A 12210-nucleotide genomic window follows, 5' to 3' on the forward strand; every position below is an offset into this window, starting at 1 on the left:
TTCTGTGTCTTCGGGAAGCCAAAAGCTCCAGAAGACAAAGTAAACAATTATTATCAAATGCTATAAAATACAACAAAAACACCTTAATTAACTAATTTCCTATGTTTATAATTAAAAGCCAATCACCAATACAAACTAAAAAACTAAATCCTTAAACACAACTTTGTTGTAAATTCTTTCTATCTGTTCTTAGCCTAGCCTAACTGCTCTGCAAACCTCTCTCTATATTCTATTAATATAATAATAATGTATTATATATAATATCTTAATAAATCAAACCTTCTAATTCAAAAAGCAAAATTCACCATCTCTCTATCACCACCAGCGCCCACTCAGGCGCAGTAATAGGGGACCCTCTGCCTTGTGTGACTTTGGTGTTGGGCTGAGGCAGTGCCATGCACGTGGAGCAGGGGATGGGGTGAAATAGCAGAGTTTTGTTTGCTTGTTCATTCCTTTATGGCTGTGGGCAGGCCCCTGGTGTGGCTGTGGTTCCTGGTAGTGAGGGTTATCTCAGGCTCCATCTGTGGTGGCTGCACGTGGCAGTTTTGGTTGCTAACGTGGCCCCATGGGATGGGTGCTGTCCTGGGAGACCTCGAGCTCCTTCTGGCTATGGATTTCCTAGAGTGGCTGTAGTTCAGGGAGAAAATGTCAATTTTTGGAAGGTTCTAAGTGATCATTTTGTTGGGCTTCACATGAGGGTTCTGCAGTCTTAAAGGTTTTATCCATCCAGGCTCCATCCAGGATGCCCTGGCAGGACAGGTGAGCTCTGGGCTGTGCAGGTGAGAGCCTGTGTTCTTGTGTGAAGCTGATTATTGAATTATTATTATAGCTGATTATAGAATTACTTGCTAATTAAAGCTGGCAGGCTTTAATTAGCAAGTAAAGGACTTGCCTGCATGCAACAGCAAAGGGGGAGCAGTGTGTGAGGTGAGGTCCTCCAAGGGTCTGCACAGCCCTGTTGCAGAAGACAAATTATTGCCTGAGTGAGGAAATAAACCCTGACTGAGCTACATGCAAATGATAGACTTCATGGATTTTTTCCAAATTCATAACACAATAAATCAAGAAATTAAAGATGTACTCCTTGGCATTGTCCAAAGCCCTGAGGGTGAGACAGGCTGTGCCATGAGGAGATTCAGTGTTGCCCAAATCACTTGTAAGATATGGAAGGATGGGGAGAGAGGCATGATTTTTATTTTGGGTGAACATTGCCACGTTATGCTTGCAGAAAGCCTTAAACCCCACAGTTTTCAATTCCAGTCGCCAATTTTGGCTTTTCCCCCAAATCCTTTGTAGCCTCCTGTAGGGTTTGGGAGGGGATGAGATGACCAGTCTGGTCTGACTGCACAGAGAAATCACGGTGTGCATAGAGGAGGGAATTTCTGTGTCACTGGTGAGGGTGGGATGGTGCTGGAGCCCTGGAATTGTGCTCAGAGTTTGGCCCAGAGTGATTATGTAGAAATAGATTTGTAGAAAATTTTAAAAATTCAACACAAATTTTACACAGTGTATATTTGTATGTAAACTTTGAGATAAGAAATGTTGACTTAGAGATACTATAGAATAGGACAGACATTAAGAGAAAAATTGAACTAAAAACAAGTTTCAAAGGATGGCTTTGTGGGTAATATTATATACTTTAGAGAAATAGAACTATAAAAGATGTATTGTAGTAGGATTTAGATACTTTAGAGAAATAGAATTATAAAAATTGTATTGTAGTAGGATTTACAGTTAGTTGTAGTAGGAGTACATTTATAGTGTATTGTAATTAGAAAATAGCTTCTGATTGTGATGGCATGAATTATAACATCCGTATTGTCTCACCCTTCTCATGAGACTGAAATAGGAATAAATTTTTTTAAAACACCTCTCAGTTGCCCCATCTCTGGGTCAGAAAAGAGCAGAAAATCCAACAGGATTAGCTTTGGTTCTTCAGACATGTGGGTCTAACCTGCATTGAATAAATTCCAGAAATCCCAGTGGCTCCTTGCTCAGCCCTTTTCTTCCAGCACAGCACAGGGAATGGTGCTGGGACAGGGCTGGGGAGTGGGGTCCTGCTTGGGTCATGGCTTCCTCACTTTGATCAGCATTAAAAATTCAGCAGGGGCAGGTGATTTATATTCTGAGAGAATTCTCACTGTTCTGCCTGTGAGGTGTATCAGTATGCAAACCACAGCTCCAGCTCCTTGTTCCCTGTGCCCTTTCCACTGTAAATAGGTTTTATGTCAGTATGTGTGGCTGGAGATGGATTATTGAGCTGGACAGGGGTTGAATGTGTTCCGTGCAGAGGGGTGGTGATCCCACAGCAAGTGGAAATCGGTGTGGTGCTGATCCTCAGTCTCTAAAAGGAGCATTCTGGGGGTCAGACCGTGGAATCATGGAGTTGGTAGGGCTGGAAAACACTTCTGAGATCATGGAGCTGGTAGGGTTGGAAAACACCTCTGAGATCATGGAGCCCAGCTGTTTCCCCAGCACAGGCAAGGCCACCACTAACCCATGTCCCCAAGTGCCACCTCCCCAGGGCTTTTAAATCCCCCCAGGGATGGGCACTCCAGCCTTGGTAACCCTTCCTGTGGGGAAGTTTTTCATCATTTTCATGGGGATGTGGCACTGGTCACTGCTCAGGCTCCCTCCAGCTGTGGCAGAGCATCTGGCAGACAGTTTGCTGAATCCTGAGGTGTTTTCCATGCAGTTCAGTGTAGCAGGTGAGCAGGGCATGGCTGTGAGTGGTGCTTGGAGCCTGCTGTGTTACCCGTCGTGTGTGAGACCCCCCTGCAGGGAAGGGCTGTTTATCCCCCATGAGCAGCTCTAAGGCTGTGCTTGTGCCTTGTAAGGAGCATGTTTGTTCCTCAGAATTTATCTTTCAAGCCTGTGGATGAGAGTTGGATCATTTCACTTAATTTTTTTCCAAGCCAAACACTCCATAGGTGTGATGCTGTCTAGAAAGCAGCTCTGAGAGAAATCTCTTCCCACCTCTGCCACTGCAAAGATCACATGAGGCTTCTGCTTGGTCTGTGTTTTCAACCATGTAGAAAGCAGGGTTTGCTGAAATTTGGGAATTTCTGTACCCTAGAGTTTCTTGGGGACTTTTCATAAAGCTCAGGAGATTTTGTCAATCCAAATGGCCTTGGCTCGAGTCTAAACTTAACCTTGACATCATGATGAAGATAGTTCCTTTATCTGATTGCAAATGAGGAAATACATTTCTTAAAGTAATGAATGGTCCCTGCAGAGCATCTTTTTATTACCGTGTGTGTGTGTGTGTGTGTGTGTGTGTGTGAAAGCATGCAGTCTATAAATACCCAGTGGTTTCCTCCTCAGCATCAATAGGGTCCATCCTGGCCCTGCAGTTTGTGTCCCATGGCACTTGTTTGCATGGAGAGGATGTGACAGGGCAGGGCCGTGCGTCAGGAGCCCTGGGAGGCAGGATGGGGAGCCAGAGATCACATTTCACTGGAAAGTTTCCCTTTTTTCTGCAGTTTCTCCATGGGGATGGCTCCAAAACCCAGCCAAGCCTGGTTGAAGTTACTGATACCTGCAGTGCCTCAGCCCCAATGTTGAGGGTGGTGGTGGCTGCCAGCTTGGCAGCACTTTGCTGTGTTGCCTGTCATTAGGGCTGTGTTAATTGCAGGGAGGTGTGATGGTGTGTGCTGCATGCTGGCCAGGGCAGGGAGCCTCTGCCTGTACTTGCTGCTGCTCCTGCCTGGGTGTGTACCCGAGTCTGCTGCTGCAGCATTAACCATCACCTCAGGGAAGGGCAATTATTCCTGAAGAAATCATACCTGGTGAAGGTGCTTGGCTGCTTTCATGCTGCTCTGAACCCTTGTTTGATCTTTGTGCCAATGGTGCCCCAGTGTCTTCCCAGCACAGAGTTTGTCACTGCAGCCAGCACTCCTGGCTGAGGTTGTCATAGATAAAAATCACAGAGTCACCCAAAATGTGTTCAGAATGCACCTTAAAGACCATCTCATTCCACCCCCTGCCACTGTCCCAGGCTGCTCCAAGCCCTGTCCAACCTGGCCTTGACACCTCCAGGGATCCAGGGGCAGCCACAGCTGCTCTGGGCACCCTGTGCCAGGGCCTGCCCACCCTCACAGCCAAGAATCCCTTCCCAGTATCCCATCCAACCCTGCTCACAAATTATGTGTCATTTTGACACTCTGAAATGTTTACTTTTCTATCTGACAGTTTTCACTTGGTCACTGGGCGGCCCAGAGGTTTATGATGAAGTTACCAGTAAGCTGTAAATTATGATTCCATTGATAGCCCACAGAAAGCTGGAGACTGGACCAGGCACCCTTGAGAACAGTAAATCTTCAGAAAATGTATTGATTCCCAATCTTGGCTTTGCACTCTGGATGAACTTTGTCCTCATAAAATAATAGAAGGTGATTTTTCTGTACCAGCCAGCTGGCCTTTAAATGAGCTACTCTTAACACCACTGCAAGCTCTAATCCAAGTAAACATGGACAGGAGGATTCAGGAGCTGGGAAGAGCAGCCATATCAGTTCAGCATAAGGGTTAATACCTAGTGGAATATTTTCATCTATCATCCTTAAACATCACAATTGGCTTTGACTGGATGGTACCAGATCAGTGTTTTGTGCTCTTTGGATTGTGCAAATGGTGACTTTGGTTGTTTGCATTAACGAGCAAAGCAGCAAAATAGAGAAACAGGATTAGGGGAGTGATTTGGGGAAAATGCTGATTTCAGTAATCAGATTTCAGTTGCAATCTGTCTGCTTTACAAGGGAATAAATCTGCTGGGGAGGATGCCAGCAGGGCTCATGGTCAGAGCTGGCTTGCAGTTTTCATTTCAAGAGCCTCCTTGTTGTCCAAGTTTCCTAAAGCTACCTAAGAAGTAGTTGGAGATCAAGAGGCATGGTATGGCCCTTAGGGTTTCAGGGCAAGGAGCTGTCCCTCCTCCCTTGCAGGAAACCCTTTGCCTGGTGTTCCTCCCTAAAGGGCTCTCCACAGATTGGGAATCATGGAGTGACTGGTGAGATAGGTGCATCCAGGGGATTTCACAGCCATAATGATGCTGGAGAGGCTTTTCCTGTTGGACATCTGCTCCCAGCTGGTCTGGGGGCAAAGGGTTTCTGGGGGATCAACCCTGGAGCTCTAATGAGCTCTTCTTTCAATCTTTTGTATCTTCAGTACGGGGGATGCCAGTCCCCTGCTCAAATGGAGAATTCAGAGGAAACTTTATTAATTTGGCTGCAATACTTGTGTCCCTGTGGATGACCTTGTGTACCTTGTGTGCTTCCAACAGCTCCTGTGAGTGCCCCATGCTGTGCTGGTGGGGAGCAGAGGGACATCCACAATGCTTATGATCCTAAAATAAGCCCACCCCTCAAGCAGCCACCATCAGGGTGTTTTTTGGGCAGCGCTTGCCCCTTGCCCAGTGCATCCACCCCGCTCAAGCTGTTCCTGTCTCTCTCTTTGTGCAGGGAGCTTTCCCCACCCCGAGGCTGTCCCTGCACATCCCCGAGGAGCTGGCAGGGCCCAGCCTCTCCTGGGGGACCATGGACTGACAGAGGAGCTTTGCCAGCCCCAGCTGCCAGCCCCCTTTGCCTGGACCCTGATGGAGGCAGGACTGCATTACCATGGTGATGATCTTAACCAAAACTCGGGAAAACAAAGGTGCTGACTCCGTAACATGCGGGACTGAGCTGGTAAGCTTTGTCAAATCTCTGCTCAGAACTCTTTCACTGCCACGAACTGTGCTGTAGCTTTGTAATAAAACTTTTCTTTCCTGCAGGGATGGGTCTTTAGGTGGTTTGTAGTGCTGATTTCTACAAAGGTTCATTAATATCCAAAGAGCAGGTGATTAGTAAATGATTGGAGTGCTGTGGCTTTTGCATATGTGGCTTTCAGTAAGCACCAAAGGGGATAAACAGCACAAAAAAAAAAATGAAATCAGTGCTGTGAATAACACAGGTGAGAAGTTGCTTCACCGACAGAGAACAGATGCTGATCATTAATAGGAGGATGAGCAACAGGGAAGCAGGATTAAGTGGGAGATGGCAAAGGGCAGTGCTGTGGTACTTAATTTCTCTGGGAGCCTGGAAAGGTGCAAATCCACCATGCTGAATGAGCAGGCAGCAACAAATAAAGCAAATGAGAGGTGGCAAACAAACTGAGGGATGCTGTGAGGGCTGAGTGTACCTGTGGTAGGGGAAAATAAGGGGCAACAGGGCTGGAGGCAGGGTCAGAGCAAACGAGGAGGTGCAGGGTGATGGAGAGCCATCAGAGCAAGGCTGGTTGTGGCCATCTGCCCCCTTGTTCTCCTGGAGAGATGGGCATGGTCTGAGGAGAAACTGGCCCAAAGGCTCTGAGAGTCTCAGATAAGGGTGTGCAGGAAGCATCTGGCAGGATGAGCCATAAATGGGCATTCTGAACATTAAAGAAATAGAAATGCCTGAGTTTGCTGAGGATGACAGAGTGTCCAGCTGGGCTCCCCAGGCAGAGAACACACTGTGCTGGGGTGAAGGCAGGCTGCCCTGGCAGGGGAAGGCAGAGGAGAAGGTGAGCAAGCCAGAGGCAGTGGAGAATACTGCCTTAAAAGGTGAAATCTGGGAAGGGTATTGATAACATTAAGAAATACCTGCTTGGTATTTCTTGCTGTAGTGTTAGCTCCTGTGGGAAGGCAGCATCTGCCATGGCTGCTGCTCAGGGTGGGAAGGGGGAAGCCTGAACTTTCAATGCCAGCTGTGCCCTGGGCAGTGTGTGGGGCAGGTGAAGGGGAGCTGGCTCCAGAGAGGCAGATGAGGGTAATTTCTTGTACTCCTCAGAGAAGGGCTGGGTGCTCAGGGTGTCTGGAGGTAAAGATGCAGAGCTGTAACACAAAACTTTGCCCTCGTGTGTTTGCCCAGTGCTTCCCGAGCTCCGGGGCTGGGTGAGGAGTGCAGGACAGTCCTGGGTACACAAGGGGAATTGCTGGGTTGCCTGGATTGTTAAATTGGGGCAGACAATCACAAGAAGGCTGATCCACTGAAGAAAGCAAGAGTTTTTCTGTTGACTTCATGGGGAAGGCCAAAAAGTGAAGCCCAAAGGAAATCAATGTCTGAGCACTGGGGCAGTGTCTGCTGCCAACAGCCAGTGGGCTCCTTTGGTTCAGCTCCCAATTTGGTATGACAATTCTTACAAAATGGTAATTACACTCAATATGGGACATATGTCAGGCTCCTCTCCCTCCTGCCTTGCAGGCAGTGCCTGCTCTCTGGGGCTGGCACACAGATGTGCACTGGCACAGCCCCTGCCTTCTCTGGGGCTTGTCCCAATTCCATCTCTGCTCCACTTTGGCTGCTCCTTGGAGACAGCTGCCTGTCCTCTCTGCCTCCTGATTAATTCTGCTGATGGGTCACAAGGTGGGGCTTGACAGATGGAGATATCCTCACTTCACCCAGCAGAGTGGCACCTGCCCCAGAGGTGACTGACCCTTATTTACCTTCTCCACATCCTCACCCTGTATTGTTTCATGCCTCCCTACCCCTCTACACTCAGTATTTCCAGCATTCTGTATAGGAAGTGGGAGCCTTTATTGGATTGTTCAGGTGCCATCATGTAGTACATTATTATTATTATTATTATTATTATTATTATTATTATTATTATTATTATTATTATTATTATTATTATTATTATTATTATTATTATTATTATTATATATCCAGTCCTCATGATGCACTGGAGATTCTGGCACAGAGAAATTTTGGCTGCTCCGTCCCTAAAAGTGTCCAAGGCCAGCTTGGATGGGGCTTGGAGCAACCTGGACACATGGAAAGTGTCCCTTTCCAGGTGGAACTGGATGTCTTTAAGTCCTTTCCAACCCAAACCATTGTGAGATTCCATATTTATGCGAGCAGGCAACGTGTGAAACGTGGATCAGGAGGGAAGGTGTGAGTGCAGTGGCCTAATGCCAGATAAAACACAATTATGGCAGTGCAGATGGACGTGGGGGCTGTGCTGGTGCTTCCCTCAGATGATGTAAAGCCCCAGTCAGATGGGATGGTGTTGCCAGGATAGACACTTCAGAAGCCAGAACGTGGATATTTTTAGGGATAATAAAAGAACAATTAGTATGAAAGTGTGTTTTTGCAGGCATAGCTGGAATGGCATGCAGCTGTGGGTAACATATTGATTTATTACATGTGAACCCATCCATGCTCATTTTTAGAAGTCTGATGGTGCTTCTTATGCTGTCAAGAGGAAAATTCTTGGGAAAAAAAAAAAAAGAGTGTGAAAAGCAACCAGGATTATGTTGTACCCATGCAGTGGCATTTCCCCCTATTTTTAGTGCAAATCAGCACAATCTGAGTGCAGACTCCCCAGAAGTGCTGAGGTGAGGATACCTTGCCTTAGAAACACATTAAAGGCTTGAAAAAGCTAAATAGCTGCTTTGTACCTTAATGGGCTTGGATGAGGCTCAAGATACCACTTTTGCTCCTTTCTTGCCCAGTCCAGGATTCCCACTGAATTGCAGCTCCCGTTTTAGTTTCTCCAGAGTTTTGGGACCTCACTGCAGCTCTTCCCTGAGGTAAGGGCTGGCTGCAGGACCCTTGATCTGCAAGCTGAGGCCTTGAAAAGGTCTCTGCACAGAGTTTCATTAAAGTTGATTTCCTTGAGGAAAGGTGGCTGTGTCTGTGCCCTGGTCCCTGCTGGAACAGGGCCATGGAAGGCTTTGCCCAGGCTGTAGGATGGTGTTTGGTGCCCAGGTTGGGTCTGTGAGCAGTGAATAGTTTTTCTGGTTGTTTGCAGCACACTCCAAAGATGAGTCAAGGACCTACCCTGTTCTCCTGTGGCGTGATGGGTAAGTACAGGAACTTCTCTCTGTGTTTCCTCTGCTCCTGCTTCCTCACAGTGGTGGGTGGGAAGATGTCCTGACTTTTGGATGCCTCCAAAACCACTCCCCTGCAGCCCTCCCCACCACACCTGTGCCCCTCTCCTCTCCAGAGGTACTTTTTGTGCCCTGTTGCCATTGCTGTGTGAATTGCTTATCTCCTTTCACCTCCCCTTTGATACATCTGCTTGTTTTTAGAGCTACTCTTACAGCTGAGATTATAAACATTTGGGGTCTGAGGTTGTGTTTGAGTATCCAGCCCAAGACTCTGGCTCTTGACTGTTTGCATGATGCAAGCAAGAAATGACAGCATTATCACTGAGATGTTCTACCACCTGGCACAAAGTGGTTGGACAGGCCTCAAACAATAAGGAAAATGTCTCATTTTTGCTGCTGACAGGAAACATGATATAATATGTTTGACACCTTTTATGTCAGAGCTTGCTGTCAGTTTTTATGCTGAACAGCCACCAAAATGGATGGAGGGTTGGTGCCTTGGCTGATGATGCTGAAACACTGATAGTGCCAGAGGATGTGCTGCTGTGCTCTTCTCTTTGGCCTTCCTAGCAGGGAGCCAAACCCTGGGCCAGGCCTCAAAACCCAATTAAAATTGTAGGTCAAGTTTGAGCCAAGCTCCTTGCTGTGAGAGCCAGTCCTCCACAGACAAAGAGGCTGCCCCTGTTGCTCATGGACACAGCTCTCATTAGTGTTAATGAGAGCACATGCACTGACAGGAGATGTCCCCCAAGCTCTCTGATAGCTCCAGCCATTGGCAGTCTGGGGAGATGGACAGCATTTGTGGGGTTTTTGAGATGAAAATCAAAGTCAAGAAGGGATAGAGACAGCCCCTTGCCTCTCCCCTGCCTCTCAAACACGAGTGAGGAACAAAGAACCCAAATCAGATGGTTTTGTCTTGCGCTGTGGCACTGGCAGGCTCTTCAGCAGATACAGAGTCTCTGCCTAATTGAGGAGCAGCCTGTCTTTAAGAGCTTTTTCAGAGCCTTCTGCCAAATTATCCTCCTTCTGAGGGAACTGAATGTCACCTCCTTGACCTCAGCTTGCCCTGCTGTGGGCCCTGTCATGCCCAGTCAAGAGGAGCCCATCCTTCCCTCCTGTGAGGGCATTGCTTGGCTTGGGTTTCATTTTAGTTATTTTTCCTGAGAGTTCTTGTCTACAAATGCAGGCCAAAATCACACACTAATCCAGGATGAAAACTCGATTGACTTTTAAAATAAGTTGCTATCAAAATGCAAAACTTGGGGAATATTTTAGTCCAAAGGGCCAAGTCCCTGTTGATGATGGATAGCACTGAGATAAATAAACACAGTGAAGTTTGGACTGGTAGCACTGACAACACGAGGCAAAGACTCACAGTCCTACCTGTGTGGGAGGTTTGGAGGGAAGTTGGCTGATTTTTTGGGGGGTTTTAGACAAAAGAGAATCTTAGAAAATAATCTTTCTGATACCTTTGGGATGAGGGCAGCTTTGGGCAGAAAGGCAGTTTATTTCTGGACCCTATGGCCATGGGGCAGCAGGGCAGAGGGAAGGTCAGCCTCTGCCAGGGAGAGCATCATCCAAACCCTGGAGCTTCTCTTGTAAGGTACCAAACACTGCAAGAATCTGAAAATGGGTTATAGATTGTAACCAAACTCAGTGTATTGAGTAAACACTCTTAAAGACTTGATATGTTGGATGATGCATGGTTAGGTCCCATTCTCAGGGTGACCTAAATAATCTTTTGGCTTTTAGATTTGTGAGAAATATTTCTGCCAGTGAAATGATAATATTACTGAAAAGATTGGGTTTTATCTCTATATAGCTCTTTGCCTGGAGGAAGATTAAAGGTGAAGTACCTAAAACAATAAATACAACAGCTGCTGCTTTCTCTTCTCCTTGATGGGTCCTTGAAACACCCAGTAGTATAAGAATTGTCCTGTTGATGGATAGTTTGTTGGTTTGCTTTTTTTCCCTCCTTTTTTTCCCTTTTCCTTCCTCAGCAGTCCCCATGGCAGGTCCCCAGTGAAAATATCTGTGCTAGAAAAAGGTGGCATATTGGAAAATTGTGGCATTAGGGTGCTGAGGGCCTGGCACAGGCTGCCCAGAGCAGCTGTGGATGCCCCATCCCTGGAAATGTTCAAAATCAGGTTGGATGGGGCTTGGAACAACCTGGGATAGTGGAAGGTGTCCCTGCCCATGCCTTTTGCTATCCAGCCAAAGACAGAAAAATTCCAGTACAGGAAGTCAAAAGTGATAGAACCCCGGAATGGTTTGAGTTGGAAGGGACACTAAAGATGATTTCTCTCCACCTCTGGCCATGGCAGGGACACCTTCCACTGCCCCAGGTTGCTCCAAGCCCTGTCCAACCTGACCCAGTGAGAGAAGCTCAGTAGGTGTGTGCTGACAGCTGAGATCTCCTGTTTTCTGTGTAAGCAAGAAATTATCTCTGAGGGAAGCTGCAGGCAGGCTTTTATTGAGGCAGTGACAAGGTGCTTGCACATGCAGCATCCCATGATTGTAAAAGGCAGGAGGAGGAGGAGTAGGATGGCTTTGAGCCACTGGGACAGATCCTGCACTCTGGGAAGTGCTCCTTTCAAAGAGCATCATTTCCATTTTCCCTTGGAGGGCTCTCGGAGTTTGCCCTCCTAGGGTGCTGCAGCAGAGCAGGGTGAGGGATGGGGCACTCAGGTCAGTTTTTCTGTCCTTTGGCACTCTCACATCACTCCTCCACCACGTTTGGCAGCATCGTTGTTCTGAGCATGCCAGGGCAGGGCTGCAGCCTTGGGCTCACTGTTGCACAGCTCTTTCTTGGAAGTGGCTTTTCACCATCCTTGGGTGGCAGAGGAGAGCCAAGAAACCAGGAGAAAAGCCAGCTCATGGAATCATGAAGGTTGGAAAAGACCTCTAAGATCATCAAGTCCAACCTTGAACCCCTTCATGGGGGTGATGGCCCTTGAATGCATCCTGAAAGCACCTGCCAGGCTTGCATGCCTCCTCTTTCTGAACCAGGGCTTTCTGGATTTTGGGTATTGTTTGGAAAGGCCATCAATGGTGCACATTCAAACACAGTCACCCTGCAGAGAGAAAAAGCTGCTGGGGGTGTTCTGGTGAGGTTTATCTGGAGCAGGGACACCTCTCCAGAGGACCCCACTGAATAGCTTGGGCAGGTTTCACTGTCAAGGTTGGGATTTCCCTCCCCCATGCAGGCTGTTGGCACAAGGAGCCCACAGGTGTGTTTAATCTCCAGAGCCGATTTTGAGGCTGTTGTTTTCATTTCCCGTTGAAGCACAGCTCTGCCCATCATATTTTGATCTTATTTCTGCACTAGGAAAGCTCCCTGGGACTGCCATCAGCTAATTACAACCATT

The 12210-nt window shown here is 47.4% G+C and overlaps 1 protein-coding gene across 2 annotated transcripts in view; it reads left to right on the forward strand.

The window, feature by feature from the left end:
• FAM53B (family with sequence similarity 53 member B) overlaps window positions 1-12210 on the forward strand; it is a 45080-nt gene that overhangs the window by 11309 nt on the left and 21561 nt on the right. For both annotated transcript variants that reach the window (XM_063163029.1, XM_063163030.1), the window contains 2 exons: window positions 5454-5678; window positions 8764-8815. In XM_063163029.1, coding sequence (XP_063019099.1) covers window positions 5610-5678; window positions 8764-8815 — 121 coding nt within the window. In that variant the 5' untranslated portion in view covers window positions 5454-5609. The remainder of the gene's footprint in view (window positions 1-5453; window positions 5679-8763; window positions 8816-12210) is intronic.

Source organism: Melospiza melodia, chromosome 9 (assembly GCF_035770615.1).
Source record: "Melospiza melodia melodia isolate bMelMel2 chromosome 9, bMelMel2.pri, whole genome shotgun sequence".
NCBI lineage: Eukaryota > Metazoa > Chordata > Aves > Passeriformes > Passerellidae > Melospiza > Melospiza melodia.